The sequence below is a fragment of the Giraffa tippelskirchi genome, chromosome 8, assembly GCF_054371585.1.
Source record: "Giraffa tippelskirchi isolate mGirTip1 chromosome 8, T2T-mGirTip1v1.2.pri, whole genome shotgun sequence".
In the NCBI taxonomy this organism is placed as follows: domain Eukaryota; kingdom Metazoa; phylum Chordata; class Mammalia; order Artiodactyla; family Giraffidae; genus Giraffa; species Giraffa tippelskirchi.
Genome location: NC_137282.1, coordinates 11,901,959 through 11,914,347, shown reverse-complemented (window position 1 = coordinate 11,914,347; position 12,389 = coordinate 11,901,959). Strand labels below are relative to the sequence as shown.

Genomic DNA, 12,389 nt, shown 5'->3' with positions numbered 1-12,389 from the left:
ACTTCTTGTTTATCAAGAGACGTGGCTAGCCCGGGGAGAACCACCACGGCCTCCAGAAGGCCGGCTCTGAAAAGGCCTCTTGTGATCTGGAGTACCGTGTCCTGTGTGAGCGACAGGCGGCCCCATGGGCTGTTTCTTCAAGGCTGCTGCCTCCCACAGCACTGGGCTGTGGGGTTTCCTCTTACACGAAAGGAACTCTTCATTCTTACTGAAGTTTGTTGTTAGACAGGATTTTGAAATGCTCTCGGTATGTGTTTTTTTCCCCCTCCTCCTTGGGACTCATCTTGATAACCAGAAGAGTCAGATACTCTGCTTCCCCACCAGGAAGCAGAGGCTTCCCTGGTGGCCCAGACAGTCAAGAGTCTGCCTGCAGTGTGGGAGACCCAGGTTCGATGCCTGGGTTGGGAAGATCCCCTGGAGAAGGGAATGGCGACCCACTTCAGTATTCTTGCCTGGAGAATCCCATGGATGGAGGAGCCTGGCGGGGTTTAATCTTTAACAAAGATTAAACACTTCTCTACGTTCCACTGGCAAATGACCGCCTGCCCTATGTCTGCAGGGACTGCAACCACTTACTTGCCCATTCAGAGATGTCAGAACAACCTGGGCTGGGTCACACAGCAAATGAAGGGACGTCAGTGGGCCCTGGACAAGGGGAAAGCGGGCCAGCTGGCCTGGTCTCCTGCTGCGCCAGCTGCGGCATGAGGTCTGACCTAGGACCCTTTCAGGGGAGCACAACCTGCTCACCAAGTTGTTCCACACCGATGCTGGTTTTCTTCAAAGGCTGATCAAGGTTCTGGTTGTCAGTTCTGTTGGAATTCAAAGGCCCTGAGGCTTAGAGATCCAAGTAGGCTCTGAAACAAAGGCCACCCAGAGCCCGGATGTGAGATGAAATAAGGCCTTAAATGCCCTCGAATCACTCCTGAATCACTCCTTCCGTTCGTGGAGGACATCTGAACCCTCTAGAGCTAAGCCACGGCCAGCATCCTTCCCAATGAACAGGGTGAGAAGCAGCTTTCTCGGACATAGAGCAATTAAAACTGGAGCAGCGAAATGGAGACCAAAGATTATTGTCCGGGGGATGGAAGAATGATGTCAGCAAATACCGGTTGGAGCTGATGCCAGTTTAATAAGCACATGTATTGTTTTGAATGTAATCATAACATTTTTAAGTTAATAACTACAATTAAAATGACAGAGATGCTATTTATAAAAATCTTGCTCTGATGGTGGTTGTAGAAATACAACAGAGGTCTTTGTAACCAAGGGGAAGTTAAGCCAAACAAGGCTCTTTTGTACGTTCAGCTTCACCTGATGCGAAAAACCTTTAAATGGCTGGAACGGTTGACTTACTTGCCTCCAGAGTTGTGTTTTTCATTTACAGGTTTACTTCCCCTCGTGTTGTGTATTATTTTTCCTTTTCTTGGTCCTATGGTCCTTGTGGCAGTGACTCTACCCGCCGTGTTGGCACAACTGATGAGGTCACAGCAGTTACGCTATTACAAAACAAAGACTTGGCCTGTGCTAAAACTGCGAACACTTGAGAACACAAATGTACACGCCTTGGTTTCGATGGTGTTTCCTACTCATTTGCTCCAACAGAAGACTCGACACACAGGCATCATGGCCCATGTTGTCTTTGCCGAGACATGTTGACCTCACTCTTGTATCACGGTGACTGCTGGGGAAAGCAAGCCGTCACTGTTTCCTGGTTCACGTTCAACAGCAAGTTCTCCTTATTTTATTTGTTCGTTCTTATCACTTCCTCTTGCTCACCCCCACCCACATCCAATCCACCACCAGTAAGGCCAACTGAACCTTGGAAATACTTCTGAAAGCCACCCACCTCTGTCCATGCCCACGCCTGTCACCCTACTCCTACCAGAGCCTCCCAAACCACCTGTCAGGTTCCAGGCTAGACCTGTTCCAGATCTGCTCTCCATCAGACAGCCAGACTTTCACAAACTGGATCACGTCACCCCTCTGCTTTCAACACTCAGTGGTTTCCATTGCTCTTAAAGGAAGCCCAGCCTTCCTCTTCAGCCTCAATCTAGGCAACCTCTCCAGCTTCCCAGGTCTTCCTGCCTCAGGGCCTTGCACAGGCTGCTTCCCTTCCTCTACTTTTGACTGGAAAAATTCCTCTTTATCCTCCAGGTCTCTGCCTCAGAGAGGCCATCTGCCATCTTTGCTCTTTTCTCTTATGATACCCTGTTCTCTTCCTCCACCACACTCATCACAGCACAAGATTACTCATCTTTGTGTTTATCTGTGTTCAGTTGCTAAGTTGTGTCAGACTCTTTGAGACCCCATGGACTGCAGCACGCCAGACTCCTCTCTTTCACTATCTCTCAGAGTTTGCTCCAATTCATGTCCATTGAGTCGGTGATGCCATCCAACTATTTCATCCTCTGTCACCCCCTTATCTTCTTGCCCTCAATCTTTTCCAGCATCAGGGTCTTTTCCAATGAGTCAGCTTGTCGCATCAGGTGGCCAAAGTATTAAAGCTTCAGCTTCAATATTAGTCCTTCCAATGAATATTCAGGGTGTGTTTACTGTCTATCTCCCCACAAGGCTCTGGGCTTCCTGAAAGTGGGGATCATGTCTGTTTTGTTCATCACTGTTTATACTGTCTACCCAGTGTCTCAAAAATAGTAGGTATTTAAAAATAATTACTAAAAGTACGGATGAACTTTAAAAACAAGGGGGGAAAAGGCAGTGAGAACTTCCCGCATTGCTAACGGAATGCCTTGTAAATGAAATCACCATCAAATCATATCACAAAAAGCACACCTTTCATATCACAGGAACCGTGACTTTGATGCACCCTCCCCTTCTGAGTCACTCCAGTCCCCCGCTGTGAACAGGCTGGGGTTACTTATCCCAGAGCCCATAGATCACCATCCTGGACACTGAGCTATCAGTTTCCTACACTGGGTGGGAGGGGCCTCTGCCAGTTCAGAGGTGGGAGGGTTTCCAGTAAAGCGCCAATGTCATCTTTAAGAGGAATCTCAAAAAAAAACAAATACTTAACCAGTAACAGCATTGCTCAAATTTTCCAGTCCGTTACAAAAAGCCGAAAAGTGCTTAGGAAACACAGAGGTATTCTATAAGTGCAAACACTGATGGCTCAGATTTGTGAAGTTGAGATCTCTGTGCTCATCTGTGACTTTTCTGCCTCCCACTCTCCCAGAAAAACAAAGGTCTCACCCTTCTTCTTAATCACCTGAATTTCCTTTGGCAACATATTACACCATCTTACTACACTTACAGTTCTTCAGAATGTCTAACCTTTATCAGTATCCAAATCCTTTCATATGCAACCAAATTCTCTCTTGAATCCTCAAGAAAGATGGGAAAATGACCCTCCATCATTCACTCTCTCTCCATCTCTGAAAGGCTATTGTGGTATCAAATTTCCTCCTATCTGGTTACTCAGTGGCCTTCCAGTCACCAGCCTGAATATTTATTTTAATCTGTCTTTAAGAGATTACTGCCCCATTTTTATTGCTGCTGGTATTCTAAAAAGACGTTTGGTTTTGAGTTTGTTTTTTTTGTCCAATCTAGGACCCCAAGCTACTCAAGACCAGACAGCAAAGAAGCCCACATGTTGGTCACCTTACTCTGCCTCTCAGATTCATGTCTGTTTCATGATCACGGGACTTAACTGATTCCCATTTAACCAAAGCTCAGCTGAGACCACAGAGAAGTATGGATGAGCCTGCCCTCTGTATCCACAGGTCCTCAGATTCAACCAAAATATAAATATCTCAAAAATATTCAAGAAAAAAAAAAAAACTCCATAAAACTCCAAAAAGCAAAACTTGGACTCATGCACTAGCAACTATTTATACAGCATTTCCATGGTATTTACAACTACTTACAAGAAGCCTGGCATGCTGTAGTCCATGGGTTTGTAAAGAGTTAGACACAACTGAGCCACTGAACAACAACATGGCATATATATCATATTAGGTATTATAAGTAATGTAGAGATGATTTAAAGTATACAGGAAGATGTACAAAGGTTATACACAAATATGAAGCCATTTTATACAAGGGGCTTCAGCATCCGCAGATTGTGGTATTGGGGTGGGGAGATGGAACCAATCATCCTTGGATATGAGAGACAATTGCATTAATATCAGTGCTAAATCAATTCATTTCAATTTCTTCTTACCTAAAGGGGCCATATACTCTTCCCTATTAAATGGATCCTATCTATATGTCCATCTCTGTTTAGTGTTTTAAAGATATGTATCATCACACTGCAGCCATGAAATTAAAAGACATTTGCTCCTTAGAAGAAAAGCTATGACCAACCTAGACAGCATATTAAAAAAGCAGAGACATTACTTTGCCAACTAAGGTCTGTCCAGTCAAAGCTATGGTTTTTCCAGTAGTCATGTATGGATGTGAGAGTTGGACTATAAAGAAAGCTGAGCGCCAAAGAATTGATGTTTTTGATCTGTGGTATTGGAGAAGACTCTTGAGAGTCCCTTGGACTGCAAGGAGATCCAACCAGTTCATCCTAAAGGAAATCAGTCCCGAATATTCACTGGAAGGACTGATGCTAAAGCTGAAACTCCAATACTTTGGCCACCTGATGCAAAGAACTGACTCACTGGAAAAGATTCTGATGCTGGGAAAGATTAAAGGCGGGAGGAGAAGGGGATGACAGAGGATAAGATGGTTGGATGGCACCACCGACTCTGTGGACATGAGTTTGAGTAAGCTCCGGGAGTTGGTGATGGACAGGGAGGCCTGGCAGGCTCAGTCCACGGGGTCGCAAAGAGTTGGACACAACTGAGCGACTGAACTGAACTGAACATCACCCTAATCTGAGGTTGGCAAAATCTGAGTCATTACAAAAAGCATATTCTCTTGATTCCAAATATGTGATATCTGTGGTCTTGTTAAGAGACCAAATGAAAATATCAGCACAGTTAGCTCTTAACACCTTGAGTTTTAACTTCTGGACCACAACTGTTTTCTGTAAAGATTAATATACATGCACACATACACACACTCACACACACACACACGCATAAAACCATAGGCCAAGATGTGAGCTTTTTTTGGTTTTGGTTTTAATGTCTAAGGTGGAGTCAAACCATTAATAACCAGTTCAAATGATCCTCCTAGCCCAACCAGTTTCTTTCTGTTAAACTTCCACCTAACAGCGTATATCTCATGCTCCAAATCACAGCTATATTGAGCACCCAAGTGATGTACCAGGACATCAGACAGGCCTGGTTTAACTGAGTTCCCCCAGCATCTTGGGAAGTCCCAGGAAGTGACAGATGGAAAGCTTGCAATTCCACCTACTGCTGGAGGAGTGAAGAAGGCTTCCTTTGCAGTTATTAAAAAATCAACAAGCACGGTTTTCCTACAAGCTGATATTGTGACTAAGTGGTCACAAGCTCATATAATAGGGACAGGAGTAATCACCAAGGTTTAGAATAACATTGGAGAGGATGAGAAAAATGAAGGTGCAGAGACTGAACCCTTCCTGAAATAGGGAACTTGAGGTTTTCATTCCTCCAAAAGCAGTAACAGGACCTTTTGAATCTATACATGGGGCTCCATTAATCCAGGAACCCAGAAACATCTTATAAATATCAATTAACTCTGGCCACAAGCTCCATCTGTACATGGGGAAACTTGGGTGTTTAGAGACAGAGCAGCCTGAAGCCCAACAATGAGTCAGGGCCAGAGTGGGCACCAGACCCAGGGATCTGGAATCCCCATCTCTGGCAGGGAGATCCGATCTACCTTTCAAGGGAATAAGAAGAAACAGATGGTAGAGACAGACATGATATTCACACATCTTGGGATGGAACAAGACAAAGGACAGTAAATCCAAGGCCTCAAATGTCATTTAATCAAGCAGAAAATTAGGACTGCTTCAGCCCCTGGTCAGCAAAGATGCTGCTGCTCACCTTACAGCTTGTAAGCTGATGCCACAAAGATACCCCATCCATCCTCACCTCTAGGCTCTCCCTTTTTATCTGATTCAAGCTCAGAAATGCCTGTTCATCCTTGGCTGGATAAAGGAAGCAGTTATAACACTTGCAAGAACCTACAGAAAAGAGAGTCTGGTAACATCAAATCCTCTGGCTCTTCCTGCTTTCTTCCCAAGGGAAAGTTAAAATACTGTTTATATCTAAAACATACAGCGTGAATCAGAGTGCTTCATAAACCACAGGAGTTAGGTGATAACATGACTAGCATATTTAAGGTCCAAGAAAGTAACCAATTAAGCTAAGCGAGGCCGTGTGTGTATGCGCTCAGTTGTGTCCAACTCTTGTGGGACCTCACGAACTGTAGCCCGCCAGGCTCCTCTGTCCATGGGATTTCTGGACAAGAATACTGGAGTGGGTTGCCATTTCCTTCTCTAGGGGATCTTCCCCACCCAGGGATGGAACCTGCATCTCCTGCATTGGCATGCAAATTCTTTACTGCTGAACCAGCAGGGAAGCCCTAAGGGAGGCTAGTTCTGGGTATACCAGATGAGCATAATCAAATGTTCCATTCCAAAGACTGAGAGAAAACAAACCAGTAACACTTCAGAATGCACAGGGGTTTGCTTTGCTTTCCCTGCAGGAGTGTGATACCCTAACACAAACATCTTAAGGAGGGAGGGGAGCTACAGGTGGGCAGCCATCCTGCCCCCCCCCAATCCCCCTACTCAGTAGGACCAGAGAGAACTTCGCAAACTCCAGAGCGAAACAAGGCCTACTTTTCAGTTCAGCCTGGCCAACGGCAGGCCCTGGTTCCAGCCATCACTGGGAAATCCTTACTAATTTGGGGCCGAGGGCAAACACGGTTAGTGTATTTCGGTCTGAAAGTTAAGACCAAACTGTTCTAGCATTCCTAGAGGAGGAGAGGAAGGAGGGAGGGGCAAATTCTCCCGATGGACCCCCAAGGCGGTGGTGAGGTGGGGGTAGGGGATAGCCCTCGCTGGGCAGCCCGCGTTCCCTTTTCCCCACCCCCCACCCACACCCATCCCGCACAGTAACGCCCCCAGCTCGGCCCCTGGACGAGCCTCTAGGGCTTTGGTGTCAGTGGATCTAACTGCTCCAGTTGGTTTTCCCAGCGCCCCGGCCCAGCCATTCACAGCTAGGTGTCCAGTACCATGAGATACCCAGGAGACTTTCCACGTAAGCTAAAGCGTACATCAAATATACACAGCTACTCAGCTAATAAGAGGAATTCGTCAGCCCACACATAGTTTCAATTCATCAAAAATTCATGAAGTGATTACTAAATGCCAGGCGCTGAGCGCCGTCTCGCAGATTCAAAAAAAAAAAAAAAAAACTCCAGGTACCGGAACGCACCTACTGGGAGAGCCGGGGCGGGACAGCCCAAGGAGAAGCTAGGCGAGAATCCTAGAACCGGCTGAGCGGGTGCGGGGGTGGGGGTGTCACCTCTGCAAAGGCCTGGCCCCGGCCGTCCCCTTGGGGAGACACACTCTGCAAGGGTCTCGGCGCTCCGGCCAGGCTTCGTGCCGGCACCGCCCGTCTCCCCGCGCTCGCCACCCGCCCGCACACTCACTGGGTCCTCCGGCTGCCCTGATCCTGGTGCAGCCTCCGCAGGTCCACCTCGGCGCGGCCCAGGAACTTGTCGAGGCCGAGCAGCGCGCGGTGCAGCACGGTGAGCTGCAGGGTGACGGCGGCGGCGGGCGCGGCCTCGGCAGACAGCAGCGGCGGCAGCTCGAAGGTGGCCTCCTCGCGCCACGCGGGCGCGCCCGGGCTGCGCTCCGACACCGAGGTGGCGTACTTCTCCTTGCCTACCTGGATCACCGCGTACGCGTCGCTAGTGCCCCCGGGGCCCTTGGCCCTCAAGCCCCGCGCCTGTAGTACCGTCACCTGCACGTGCGTCGGGGACCACACGGCCCCGGGGCCCCGGCCCGCCGAGGCTGCCAGGGACATGGTGGCGGTGCTGCGACCCGACCGAAAAGGAAGGAGGTGATCGCCGCGACCGGCGGCCTCTACCGCCCGCCCCAGTCGCCGCGGCCTCTTTAAGGCTTCCGGCCACGCCCCCTCGGTGCCCCCCCGGCAGGCCCCGCCCACCGCCCCACCTGCAGGACCTGGCCGACTCCGCCCCTTAGGGCCCGGTTTGGGCCGCGCGGGCGGGGGCGGGGCTTGGAGACTTCCACCCTAAGAGGAGGTGATCAGTTCTGTTCAGTTCACTCGCTCAGTCGTGTCGGACTCTGCGACCCCATGGACTGCAGCACCCCGAGCTTCCCTGTCCATCACCAACTCCCGGAGCGTGCTCAAACTCATGTCCATGCAGTCGGTGATGCCAAGAGGTGATGCCAAGAAGTGGAAGGTGTCCTCAACGGCCAAAGGTCGCCCAGCCCAACCGGATCTGGCCGGTGCAGCGATTAGGGGAGTCAGACCTCATTTCCAGTCTGGCCTTGCTCTCTGGCAGGTGTTTGGCTTTGTACAGATTCCTTAATTGCCTTGGGTCTCAGTTTCTTTATCTGTAAAAAGAGAGTGCAATCACCTCAGAGAATTGCTGTAAAAAAAAAAAAAAGTCATGTTACCTGGCACAGGGTGAGCTCTCAATAAATGATAGCTATGAGGATGAGTGGTAAAATGTCCTCGTGCAATGCAGGAGACGCAGGTTCGATCCCTGGGTGGGGAAGATCCCCTGGAGAAGGAAATGGCAACCCACTCCGGTATTCCTGCCTGGGAAATCCTATAGACAGAGGAGACTGGTGGGCTACACTCCAAGGGGTCGCAAAAGAGTCGGACACGACTTTGCGAGTAAACAACAAAAAACAATACGAGTGACTGCGAAGGCAATCCCAAATTCGTTGCTCTTCCTACTTTGGCCGCTGGGGCCGTTACTCTGGACGAAAGTCATTTTGGGGAAGGTGCCAGGTGGGTGGCAATTGATGAGGATATTCTGAGGGCCTGAAAAGGCGAAGGTACAAGCAGGGGGCACCTGAGATGGCTTGGGAGCCTTCTACTTTGCCCCACCCTCACCAAATAAGGTGAGACTGAGAGGCTAAGTCAGGGAAGGGGACTAAAAGAGGAACTGGAAATGGGATTGCCAAACGGACCTCCTGAGGAGCAGAGGCCCTCCCCCCACCCCCACCCCCGCAGTTGCCCATTTCTCCTCGCTGGACCCTCTGCAGTCTCTCCTCGCTCTTTAACTCTGGGCTCTCCGTCAGGCACTTCCTGGTTCGCAGTTTCCTTTAGATTGGCGATTCCCTTCATTTCCGATATCCTGGGGACTCAAGTATCTATTGAGCATCAGATTGCAGAGGTCACGGAAGGTTTTTAGATTTTAGAGTTAAGGAAGGGCCCAGAGAAGCAGGGAAGTGATTTGTTCAAGGCCCTACAACAGAACCAGGACTAGAGCCCAGGGGTCCTGACTCCCATCCAGTGTGTCTGCTGCATCCCTTGCTTCTCCTAGATCCTCAGAACCCGGATCTTGGGGTGCTGTTAGTTTCCCATCTGGTCTGTAGGCTCCCTTCCCCTTGAGCCACACTGCACATTGCCTGCTGGGAATTCTGCAACGTTACCTCCCCATCAACTGCATTAACCTCAGACTTAACAGAGATTCCGAGGCATTCCTATCTGGGCCCCACCCTGATTCCCTCTCCTCTATCTCCTGAACAAACTGTAGCCCAGATAAACTTCCCACTTCCGGCATTTACTCACTAGGCTGGCCCGTGGCTGCCCAGCCCACCTCTCTCTGGCCAACCCACATCCTATCCACTGCAAGGCTTCACTCAGATTTCTCCCAGCTTTGGCTTCCAACAGTCCTCTTCAGGGCAGGACCAGGTGGTGACTTGTCTCCTCCAGCAGAAACCTGGACACACAGTAGGTACTCAGGAAGTGCTACAGAATTGAAGAGCTGGCAAGTTATGCCAGTCAACCATGTTGTGCTTGCTTTTTACCATGTAAGAAATTAGAAGACGGGGACTTCCCTGGTGGTCCAGGGGCTAAGGCTCTCGCTCCAAATGCTGGTGGCCCAGGTTCGATCCTTGGTCAGGAAACTAGATCCCGCAAGCCACAACTAAAGATCAAAGATCCTGCTTGCTGCAACTAAGACCCGGTGCAGCCAAATAAATAAATATTAAAAAAAAAAAAAAGAAAGAAAGAAAGAGAGAAATTAGAAGACAGACATTTTGTCTCAGTTTTCCTCCTGAGAGGTGCTACAGGGTGGGAAAGGTCTATTTAGTACATTGTAAATGTTTAACGGTGATCGGAAGGGGAAAGGATAGGAGGTACCAGCCATCTAAGAGGCAGGAAAACCTAGCAGAACTCGGTTGTTTTAGTGCCATTTCCCCTGTTTGACAATCTGCTAACCTCATTCAACCTCATGGCTCCATTCATTACTTTAAAGATTTATTGAGAGCTGACTTGGCGCCCAGCATGTGCTGGGTGCTACAGACTGAGAGCATAAAGTGCTTTGAATGTAGTCCCTCGGCACACCCTGATAAATGCTGTAAAGGGAGTCCTGTATCCATAAAATGCTCAGAGTATTTTGAGAAGATCGTGATTTCTCTAAGCTAGTGCATTTTTTTTAATTGTAGTTTTTTACAATGTTGTGTTAATTTCTATCGTACAGGGAAGTAATTCAGTTATACACACATTCTTTTTAAAATGTTCTTTCTGTTATGGTTTATCATAGAATATTGAACATAGTTCCTCATGCTACACAGCAGGACCTTGTTGTTTATCCATTCTATATATAATAGTTAACATGTATATAGTCAGTGGATTTTTATGAAGGAAGTGACATTGAGCTGGGCCCTAAAGGAGATGGCAGATTTGACAGGCAGAGAAGGGAGTGTGGAGGAAGGGCTTTTCAGGAGAGAACAGACAGCCAAAGCAAAAGTGTGGGGCCCAGGGTACCCCACTGGGGCTGGACTGTGGGATACTTTAGGAGCACACTGGGGGTGGGTGGGGCAGATAAGACAGCCCTGGTAGACCAGCCCAGATCGTGCAGACCGTGGACACCAGGCTAAGGAGTGTGCACAGAGTGCCGGACCAGGTGAGCCGGCCTCCAGGGGACTTTGAGCAGTGGTGTGATCAGCCCATAAGGCAGTTACGAGCAGAAGCAGCCCAGCAGCCAACAGCAGAGCAGGTCACAGCCAGACACCTGCCTTCAGTTTCACCTGGGGACTGCCTGCCTCTGGCTCTATTCCACCCACCCCTGATCCATCTATGGTGACGATTCTAAGTTGTGGGCGCGTGCTCAGTCACACAGACGTGTCTGACTCTGCAACCCCATGGACTGTAGCCCGCGGGGCTCCTCTGTCCATGGGATTTTCCAGGCAAGACTACTGGAGTGGGTTGCCATTTCCGCCTCAGGAGATCTTCCCGACTCAGGGATCGAACCCCAGTCTCCTGCATTGGCAGATGGGTTCTTTACCACTGAGCTACCTGGGAAGCCGGTTGTACTGATTAAATAACTCATACCACACTCCCCTCTGGTTGCCCTGCCTAACCCCTGCTCCACTACATCACAGCTGGACAAAGATTTGACATCAAAACTGACCCTGGGAGTCAAGTTTTTCATCTCCGGCCTCCCCTCCTCCCCCACCCTCACGTGGCTAGTGCCACCCCTACAGGAGACAGAACCAGGAAGGACCCAGCAGGACAGCCCCACAGGCTGAGTAGGACTCTGAAGCATCGCTTCCCTTCAGGGAAAGGACTGGAGGACAGAGAGAGGGGTGGGGGAGGGGAGGAGAAACCTGGTGACCTCATGTGTTTGGGTTTCTGTCAGACACAAATAGTCTCTGTGGTTAAACAGAAGCGGGAGGCTGGGGGAGAAGAGGGCAGCCTCGCCACCCCTAAAACCCCCACCCAGATCCTTCTCTCTAGACGCTGGACACGGGCAGGGGTTAACTCAGAGGAGGGGGCCTTACAGGAGGCTGGAGTTGGAAACCCGTCAGAGGAGAGACGTCAAGAGGTCCAGCCCAGGGTGTGCTTGGGAGCTGGCTTCCTGCCCTCCACACGCCTCGGGGTCACTTACTCCCCTCCTCCAGACAGAGCACATTGTCAGTCAAGGCCACCCGGAGTCCAAGAGGCTGTCTTCCTCCAGCTTTATAGACCCAGAGTCCAGGTGTGGAGGCGAGAGCCCCAGCGACAAGAACAAGGCCGGCCCCAGGCCTGTGCCCCCCAGTCACCAGGGCCCGCTGACCCCTGGCCGGCTCACTAGATTCCCCGAGTGTTTGTAAACACCTCCCACGCCCACCTCAGGTGAGGGGGAGGGTTGACTGCTCTCCCCTCTCACCCCACCCTGCCAGGCGCGCTCTGATGGGGAGCGGAAGGCGGTTCAACCGACAGGGTGCCTGGCAGGTTGGACTGGCCGGGTCAGCTGCCCGTGTTCCCAGAGCAGCAGAGCAGAGAGGCCCGGGGCCTCTC

At 50.0% G+C, this 12,389-nt stretch overlaps 1 protein-coding gene across 3 annotated transcripts in view; it reads right to left on the bottom strand.

Annotated features, from left to right (window-relative positions):
* The window catches only part of RAB11FIP1 (RAB11 family interacting protein 1), a 31,407-nt gene extending 23,399 nt beyond the window's left edge, over nucleotides 1-8,008 (bottom strand). For 2 of the 3 annotated variants that reach the window (XM_081524169.1, XM_081524172.1), the window contains exon 1: nucleotides 7,555-8,008. In XM_081524169.1, coding sequence (XP_081380295.1) covers nucleotides 7,555-7,931 — 377 coding nt within the window. In that variant the 5' untranslated portion in view covers nucleotides 7,932-8,008. The remainder of the gene's footprint in view (nucleotides 1-7,554) is intronic. The other variant, XM_081524170.1, reaches the window with a different exon arrangement.
* Between the last annotated feature and the right edge of the window lie 4,381 nt (nucleotides 8,009-12,389).